This window comes from Astatotilapia calliptera, chromosome 15 (genome assembly GCF_964374335.1).
Source record: "Astatotilapia calliptera chromosome 15, fAstCal68.1, whole genome shotgun sequence".
Lineage (NCBI taxonomy): Eukaryota > Metazoa > Chordata > Actinopteri > Cichliformes > Cichlidae > Astatotilapia > Astatotilapia calliptera.
Genome location: NC_137436.1, coordinates 6,528,371 through 6,537,822, shown reverse-complemented (window position 1 = coordinate 6,537,822; position 9,452 = coordinate 6,528,371). Strand labels below are relative to the sequence as shown.

At 38.9% G+C, this 9,452-nt stretch overlaps 1 protein-coding gene across 2 annotated transcripts; it reads left to right on the top strand.

Annotated features, from left to right (window-relative positions):
* Positions 1-923: 923 nt before the first annotated feature.
* Positions 924-5,871, top strand: LOC145420407 (uncharacterized). Of its 2 annotated transcripts, XM_080289637.1 has the most exons (4): positions 924-2,076; positions 2,196-4,216; positions 4,301-4,489; positions 5,253-5,871. In XM_080289637.1, the coding sequence occupies exons 2-4, from the start codon at positions 3,442-3,444 to the stop codon at positions 5,477-5,479; spliced, it is 1,191 nt and encodes a 396-aa protein (XP_080145763.1). In that variant the 5' UTR covers positions 924-2,076; positions 2,196-3,441; the 3' UTR covers positions 5,480-5,871. The 2 variants fall into 2 exon arrangements, with proteins under 2 accessions (XP_080145763.1, XP_080145762.1); XM_080289636.1 differs by having other exon boundaries at positions 924-4,216.
* Positions 5,872-9,452: the final 3,581 nt, after the last annotated feature.

Here is a 9,452-nt window from a genome sequence, read left to right as displayed (position 1 = left end):
TTTTGTAGTTGTTAGTATGGGTGGGTTTTAATAATCGATTCATTGATTAAAATCGATTCAGGTTTGGATAATGTGATATCGATTCATTAAAATCCGGAATCGATTTTTTTTTTTTTTTTTTATATAAATGTATTTTGCCCAAAATCCTTCTCCTTCTTATTGGATTCAAGTGCACATTTGAGTTCTGTGAGAACAGTTTGCAGCCTTGTCTTACTAGTCATTTCTACACAGACGCCATGAAATGCACAGACGCGGGCACGCACAACACGAAGCACATGGTCAATTTAGGGGAGGCTTAGGTTAAAGCAGAGTGTATTTGTGTTAGAAACGTCCCCAAAAGTTACAAGTGTGAGACCTAATGATGACTGTAGTTGGTGATGTTTTTGTAGTTGTAAGTGAAGTCATGTCTCTGTTTTCAGGATAAGTCTACTCTAGAGATCAGCAACCAAACCGGTGATCTTGAACACTGCATTCAGGTAAGTGTTATGTTCTCATCAGTATCTAATGAGTATCTAATGAGTGGCCTTAGTTCAGTTTGCCATTTACTGTCCTCACTTAGGTTAAAGCAGAGTGTATTTGATCCCCTCTATGGTGTGGTGTATAGTAAAGGAGATTCACATGTGTACTACCTCCTGTTACCCTTGTACCATTTTGGGCCCCATTGACTTCCATTATAATCACATATTTTCCATATACTGTAATCCTGACATGTGATAAGGCTTTTCTCGTGGATACCTAATGGATCTAAGCCTCTGCCTTCAAAATAAAGGAAAAATAGGTTTTGGATCAAATGAGCACAATATTAGGCACAGCACCACCATAGACACTCAGTGGTTTTGAATGCAGGACATGGTTATCTTACCTTGCAAAATACATGGTAACAAAACAGCTAATCACCATAAAATAGTCTTGATGTAGTGGAACTGATATAAGAGAGTGGTGTGAATGTGATTGAGAATAAATATATATATATATATATATATATATATATTATACTGTGTGTGTGTCGGTGGCAAACAAAACGGCCCGTAGAGCCGCCTCCTTGAAGTGAACAACGGCAGCCTGCCCCGTTTTGTTTTTCCTTTCTCTAAATCTCTCTAAATGTTTTTTTTTTTTTTTTTTTGCTTCACTCTGGACATGAGGCTTGTGTTTGCTCTGAGCAGTGAGGGGGAGGGGCAGTCGTTACACTCCCAGTGGCACATCAACAGAGCTGGAGGGAGAGAGAGAGAGATCCTTCTTATTGGATTCAAGTGCACATTTGAGTTCTGTGAGAACAGTTTGCAGCCTTGTCTTACTAGTCATTTCTACACAGACGCCATGAAATGCACAGACGCGGGCACGCACAACACGAAGCACATGGTCAATTTAGGGGAGGCTTAGGTTAAAGCAGAGTGTATTTGTGTTAGAAACGTCCCCAAAAGTTATAAGTGTGAGGCCTAATAATAATAACAGTTGATGATATTTGTCAAAGCTGAGCCCAGGGCAAACTAAGCTAAATTATTGGTTTTAGCTAATAGCTACAATAAGCATAACAGTTACTGTTAGGCTGTCATTTGTTCGCATGATGCTTTTTCTTATACACGCAATACATTTATTACCCAACTAATTCAACAAAGTTCTGTCCATACAAGTACTGTGTAATTGAAAACACAAAGATTGTTTATTATTGTTAAATATGTCTGCTATATAATGAATTTCACAAGTACACTGCTGTGCAGTTTAGGTTTGTTTTAATATTAATTTTCATATCCCTCTTTAAAAATACCCTATGCAACCTTGTTTTCTAAATGACATATTATTTTTTTTCAAATGTATATCCTCAAACCAGTGATTCCAGTGTTGAATTTTATGCTATAACTAGTATTACTTTTACAGTTTAATATTTCCTTATTTGGTTTTATAGATATCAAAAATATGTTGTAATAATATGATACTTTTAGAAACTCAGTTTTTGTTTTTTGTCCATCCTTTAAGGCTGCAGTTCCTCCTATAGTTGCCACAACATCATTACTTCAACCAGCATCTGATAATTGCTTCGTTGAATACTCAAAAAAGAGGTCCTCAAGACAAAAACAGGTGGAAAATGTTTAATATACATGTTTTATTTATCTTTAAATAGCTCTAACTTTTAATCTGTCACAAAAAATACTTCTATCATGTCTTAAATCTTAAAGAGATGTTATTTTTTCCCCAAGGTCTCGACATATACAGAAACATCTTCTGATGAATCCGATCACACAGACTATAGTGATGCTAATTATGTTCCAGACACTGAAGGAAGTTCCTCTCAGCTAGATGAAGATGAACCTCTTTATCCAACTGCACAGAAGTCTCTGCCTTCTCTGCAATACCCCGATTTATCTCCACAAAAACTAGATAATTATTCAGAAATTTTAAATAAAGGCAATGGTGCCACAACTTTTAAGAAGAGGATCTCAAAAACTCCAAGAAAGAGAAAGCTCTCGTCCCACAGTGCAACAAATAGTAATGAAAGTACACCGAAGAAAAGCAGAACTCAACAGATTTTGGACTCGATCAAAGTGTTACCACCTTCAAAGTCTGGAAGTCGCCGTGTATATGATAAGAGAAACTATTGTTTGTTTTGTCTCCAGCCTACATCAAAAATTGCACGACACCTGGAGACTGTACATAAAAATAAGGAAGAGGTTGCTCGTGCATTTCAATATCCCAAAAATTCAAGAGAGAGGCGCAATAGGTTGAACATCCTTAGAAGACGCGGAAATTTTGCCCATAATGCCAGTGTTGTGAAGAGGGGGGCTGGTGAGCTACAGGCCTGCTATAGACCAAAGAAATCCACAGAGGGCATTGATTACATTCATTGTTATCACTGCCAGGGACTCTATTCTAAGAAAACACTGTGGAAGCACATGAGAATATGCCCAGCAAAGAAAGAAAGTGAAGAAGACTCCCAGAGTGGGAAGCAGCGGGTTCGATCCAAATGTGCACTGAAAACTGCTGTTGTTCGTGACATTGGAGAGGGCTTGAAAACTGTGATTTCCTGCATGAAATATGACGAGGTAACTCAATTAATCCAAAATGACCAACTTCTTCTTCAGTTTGGACAGCACCTTTATGATCTAAATGGTTCAAGAAAGAACAGACATGACTACATAAGGCAAAGGCTTAGGGAACTTGGGCCCCATTCAAAAGGCAGAGGAACTGATTTATCCTGCAAACTTCAACCATTTGATATCTGCAGTGAAAGAGGTGGCTGGGTACGATCCTGAAAGAAATACGTTCCAGAAACCTACCTTAGCTCTAAAAATTGGCAACAATCTGGGAATTATCTGTGAGCTTGTAGAGACTGACAATTTGTCCTCAGAAGACGGAGACTCAAGCCTTGTGCAATTTGCCAGAGAATTTAAGGCTATCAAAAATTTTAGATGGAAGGGACTGATCACCAGAGGTGCAACAACAACCATGAAGGAGTCTAAGTGGAATGCACCACAGATTTTACCTTTAACAGCTGATGTCAAATGCTTGGATCGCCATATGGAGACTGTTAAAAGCAGTGCTGAAAGAATGCTGAGGTTGACTCCAACTCCATACAGCTATGCAATGCTTGCCAAAGTGACACTAGCTCAAGTGATCATTTTTAACAGAAGAAGAGAAGGAGAGGTATCAAGAATGGAGGTGTCCACCTTTAAAGACAGAAAAAAGTCAGAAATCAATATGGACATGGCTGCTTGTCTGACCTCACTTGAGAAAAAAATGTGTGATTTCTTCACCAGAGTAGAAATCCGTGGAAAACGAGGGAGAGGAGTTCCTATTCTCCTAAAACCATCAATGGTCTCTGCAATGGAGCTCCTTGTGGAAACTCGTGAATCTTGTGGCGTCCCCAAAGAGAACATTTACATGTTTGCTAGACCAGGAGCTTTATCTGCCTATCGAGGAAGAGACTGTATCCAAATGTTGGCAAAGGAGAGTGGAGCAAAACACCCTGAAATCTTAACATCAACAAGGCTCCGAAAACATATCGCAACAATGTCGCAGGTGCTTAATCTTCAAGAAAATGAAGCAGATCAACTAGCAGACTTTCTGGGTCATGACATACGTGTGCACAGGCAGTATTACCGCTTGCCTCAAGGAACACTTCAGCTTGCTAAGATGAGCAAATTACTTTTGGCACTGGAGAACGGAACTGTTTCACATTATAAAGGCCAAACACTTGATGATATTGAAATTGACCCCGAAGGTAAGAGTGTAAATTTTATTAGGATGCTCTAAAATATAATAATTGATTTTTTTTTTAATTATTAAATGCTCTGGAAACCTTTAGAAAAAGTTGATCTGGAAAATTCAGATAACTCAAGCGATGAGAGTGAGCCTCTTCAATCGGCTCTGGAGGCAATAAAAACACCAGAGAATGAGACAACGGATCAGGATGGAGACAGAGGGCCATGGACTTCTTCATCTCCAGGGACGTCTTCATCTCCAAGGACTTCTTTCAGTCCTCCCTTGAAAAAGGGTACTGACCAATTTGTTTTGGCATAAACATAAACTTTATACATTGGCACAGAAAAATAAATATGGTTCAGTGAATTAATGAAGTGAAAAGGTGATAAATAAATGACGGTCACGATCATCAACTCGGCGAACAAATAATTCAGAATTCATCCAATATGCACAATTTTGCTTTTACTTTGAACAGGCTTGTGCCTACCTTTAAATCTTTTTAGACCGGTCTGTTGTCCGCCTCATATCAGATCGTACCTTAAGGTCCAAATTAGACCTCTCAGCCGCAAAAGAATCCAGGTCATGGCACCAATTATTAAATTCATTTCTTTGTATTCTTTTAACAGCGAAGAAAGACACGGCTCAAAGTGGTCTAACTCAAAAAATGATCTTTAATTTTACATTTTCCGGAAAATGGAGACTGAGCACACAGACATCAGCTCAAGTCTGAAGCAGCAGCAGGCAGTCTGGTTATTTATATACTTCCTCTAGACGTCACGCACACTTTTAAGTTTCGATCAAACACTCTACTTAGTTTCACTTTCTGCCTGCAGCTCATATTCTTTGCAAAAGCATGCAGTTTCCTATCAGCCTGCGACCTAGTTTACACTCAACGCTGGCCATCTCTTATACGTAAAAGAATATAATCAGCAAATAAGCACTAATAATATATATATATTAAATACATGACATTATTCATTGAGTAGAGGAGGAAAACATTTGATATTGAAAAAGTTTTAAGCAGTGTATTGATGTCTGTTTTCTTTTCTTCAAAGGCAACCGAAGTAACGCCAAATGTAAGTGGGAAGATCATGAGGTACGTGCAGTTGAAAAACACATGATGCGTTTCATCAACACATGCAAGTTGCCTCAGAAGCTGGACTGCACTCAATGCATCAATGCAGAACCCTATGCACTGAAAGACAGAAACTGGACTGGGGTAAAAAATTATGTTAGAAATCGCATTACTGCCTTAAAAAGAAAAGCTTGTGCAAAGGACTGAGGGCTGTTTGTGATTTCAGTGAGTTAAAATTTCCTGTTTCTCTGGTAAAATGGTTCTGAAGATGTTTTGAAGATGTTGCACTCCAAAAATTTCAGGTTCAGTAAGCAGGTGTAAGTTTGTTTCCTAAAACCTTTTGTCATTCTGAGAGGAAAAAAACAAATCTTTTCAAGTTGACATTTTTTTCTTAACATGGTTTTCATTGTGTCCACTTCGCACTGTATGAGATGTATTTGGAATCAAAGTTTTTTACATTTGCAGGTAGAAGCACTTAATGAATTGTGCAGATATTTTGTTGTTTCTTTGTTGCTGCAAGTTCCTGTGTATACATGAAGTGCATGTAAAGTGCTAAAAACAACACGGTAGAAATAAAAGAAGCAGAATATTTAAATGTTTCTGTGGCACAATAAGTTGTGATTTCTTTCATAATAAGTAATGACCTGACTTTGAAGTTCTGGCAAATCCATTGGATTTTGTCAAGTTAGCAGACCTAATTGCAATGAATATTGTTAGGTTGGGTAGAAAAAGATGGCTTTTAACATTGTGACACTGAGCAGCAGCAGCATCCTAAAACATTTCTAGATGGTTAAATCATAACATTACCTTGTACTTACTTTGATGAAGTAATATCCCCAAAACTGAAGTTATGTGTGTATTGCTGAAGACCCCAAATGGAAGTAACGACCCCAAAAGTGGCATAACATAATTTGTGTATGTGTGTATTGCTGAAGACCCCAAATGGAAGTATGGTCCCCAAAACTGACATAAAATAACTTGTGTATGTGTGTATTGCTGAAGACCCCAAATGGAAGTATGGTCCCCAAAACTGACATAAAATAACTTGTGTATGTGTGTATTGCTGAAGACCCCAAATGGAAGTAAGGTCCCCAAAAGTAGCATAAAATAGTTTGTGTATGTGTGTGTCGCTGAAGACCCCAAATGGAAGTAAGGTCCCCAAAAGTAGCATAAAATAGTTTGTTTATCTGTGTATCGCTGAAGACCCCAAAGAGGACATTAAACATTCCCAGTCCCCAATGTGAAGGTAAAAATACTGTCTGGACAAATGTTGCTTAAAATGAAAATCTCAAGTGATTTTTTATTTCTGTGGTCTTGGAGGAGTAAAACTGAGTTGCCAGCTTGCTTCTAAACCATACAGAAAGTGGTGTCCCCAAAGGGTGGGAGTTAAGATATGCGACCCCAAACGGGACTTAAGCGAGTATGTGTGTGTGTGTGTGTGTGTGTGTGTGTGCAGCAAAACAGATATACAAAGAAGTCAAGGTCCACACAGCTGAATGTTCAAGCAGCATTTGTTCATGACAAAAGTGTGACTGCATGTGGCAAGCCTATGCACCCCCCCCCACACACACACACACACCAGGGTGTGCTGCAGGTACATGAAAATGAAAAAAGAGAGACAAATGATAGCATGATAGCAAACAAACAAACAACTGACATCCTCCAAAGCAGATTTTATACACACACTGTTAAGTATTACTTGCAGACACCCTCAATTAGAAGGTTATTAACGTGCTCAGCAGGGAAATTAGACTGTAAATCACCCGTCTGAGGTTGGTCATTTATCACTTCTCAAACAGCTACATTTGAGAAGTGATAAATGAGAAAGCTACATCTTTCTGAGCTCCTGGTGTAACTTTTAAAAGCCAAAATGGCATTTTAAGATGGCTACTGAACACCTACTTTAGCTATAAAAATAAAGAGCACTTGTGAAATAATGTCCTGTTGGTTGCGAGGAAAATGCTATTTATTGCAAACTACTTTACATTTTGAATGCAATATACTAATGGGAAAGTAAATGTTCAAAAACAGTGTTTGTGTGGCTGATGCAGTGTTATGATTTAGCTAGCGACAGGCCAAAGTGACCACGACTCCTGTAGCGATTAATGACCCATGACCGGCTTTCACCATCTCCCTGTTTGGTTTTTCCCCAATCTCAACTATGACAGGAGTCATGCAGCTGTGGGATGTAAGAAACAAAAGAACTGTAAGAAGGCTAATTTATTGTTATAATTAAAGAAAGATAACAAACCAAACTACATCAGTAGTGTGAGTGTAAGCCACTGACTGCTTTATTAGATACCACAACTCCTTTTTAATGTAAATACCTAATCAGCCAATCACATACCAGCAATTCAATGCATTTAGGCACGCAGACATGGTCATGGTGACCTGCTAAAATTTAAACTGAACATAAGAATGGGAAAGAACGGTGAACATCTTATTTGATGTGGCATTGTTGTTGGTGCCAGATGGACTGGTGAGTATTTGCTGGGATTTCCAACACAACCGTCTGGAGGGTTTGCAGAGCATGGCCTCACAAAGAGAGAATATCCAATGAGTAGCAGCTCTCTGGGTGAAAATGACTTGTTTATGTCAGATGTCACAATAGAAAACTGGAAAAACATTGTCTGGTTTGATGACTCATGATTCCTTCAGTGACATTTGGGTGGTAAGTGTCAGAATTTAGTTTAAACAACATAAAAGCACGAAGTTCAGGCTGGTGGTGGTTGAGGATATTTTCTTGGCACCCTTTGGGCCCTACTGCACTGCAATAAGCCTACTTGGTTAGTATTGCTGACCACATCCATCCTTTTATGACCACAGCGTACCCATCTTCTGATGGCTGCTTCCAGCAGGATAACACATCATGTTGCAAATCTCAAATTATCCAACAATGGTTTCTTTAACATGAGTTTACTGCACTCAAATGCCCTCCCTGGTAATTGGATCTCAATCCAATAGAGCACCTTTGGGATGTGGTGGAACCAGAAATTCATATCACGGATGCGCCAACAAATCTGCATCAAGCTATTTATAGAGACTGGAGTATAACTGCCAGAATATCCTTATAACCTGAATCCAAACAGTAGTATTAAACTGTTGTAGCTCAAATGTACATTTTTCTTACAATGAGAAATTGTTTTTGATTACAATTGGCTCACTGTAAATAAATTATGAAATGTTTTTTGTTTTTTTAAAACACTGTATTACTTTTCCTGTAATGTTGTCATGGTAATAAGCATACACCACATGCCTTTGGCTCAACAATCCAACGATGACTGAGTTCATCGGTCCAGATTTCTGAGAGTCCTGGACTTTCAGACACATAATAATGCCGCTTTGCATAACCAAAACAAAAGAGAAAACTACAGCCGAGTCGGCAGTTACAGCACCGCCCGTGATTCAGAGATGAGAGGAAATTAAAAGTAGGGATTGAACTGAAATTAGTGGGAGAGATGGGAAAAATAGGAGGGGGATAGAGAGGGACCACAAAGTAGAGATCAATATCTTTTGTATAATTACCTTCAGCTTCCTGGGTTGCTAGGAAACCAAACAGAAATGAGAGAGAGAGAGATGTAGAGGGAGAGAGAGAGATGAAAACTGAGACCGAGATTAATTTCAGGCTTTCGCAGATTTGCAACTGTGTTTAAATAAAGCTCGCGCGAGCAGACTGGAGAAGTGGTGAAGAAGATGAGGAAGAGAAGTTGAAAAGTGAGATATGGGGGATTAAGTGGAAGTCAGGGGAGGAGTGGGGGGGTGGTATGTCAGTATTTCAGCTATTACATAGCTGAAAATACTGACAGTGATTGTCTCTTCGTCTGAGCTCGCTCTCCACTGTTGAGTTTTCTTCTTTTTTTCATCCCTCATCTGCTTTGTCTCAGCATCCCGTCCTTCTCCTTTCTTTCTCGGTTTTGTAAACCTGCTGTAAACCCAGCTGTGTATTCACGGGAAAGAACAGCAGGTAGCTTTGAAAATGAGCGCTGCAATTACACAATCATTACACAATCCATCAGTTGTAATTATCTATATTACAGACTGGGGACATTTGTAAATGTGTGTCTTCTCTCAACCATTATCTGACGCTCACATAAAGCGCTCGTGGAGATGTGTGAACACATTAAATAAATGTAAACAAAAAGGACTGGGCTGTAATCAGTTGGATTGGAATTAAGCTGCA

Coding starts and splice junctions, on each gene's coding strand:
- LOC145420407 (XM_080289637.1), top strand. CDS start 3,442: ATGAAGGAGTCTAAGTGGAATGCACCACAGATTTTACCTTTAACAGCT. Junction 4,217..4,300: donor TATTGAAATTGACCCCGAAG/GTAAGAGTGTAA, acceptor GGAAACCTTTAG/AAAAAGTTGATCTGGAAAAT. Junction 4,490..5,252: donor CAGTCCTCCCTTGAAAAAGG/GTACTGACCAAT, acceptor TTTTCTTCAAAG/GCAACCGAAGTAACGCCAAA.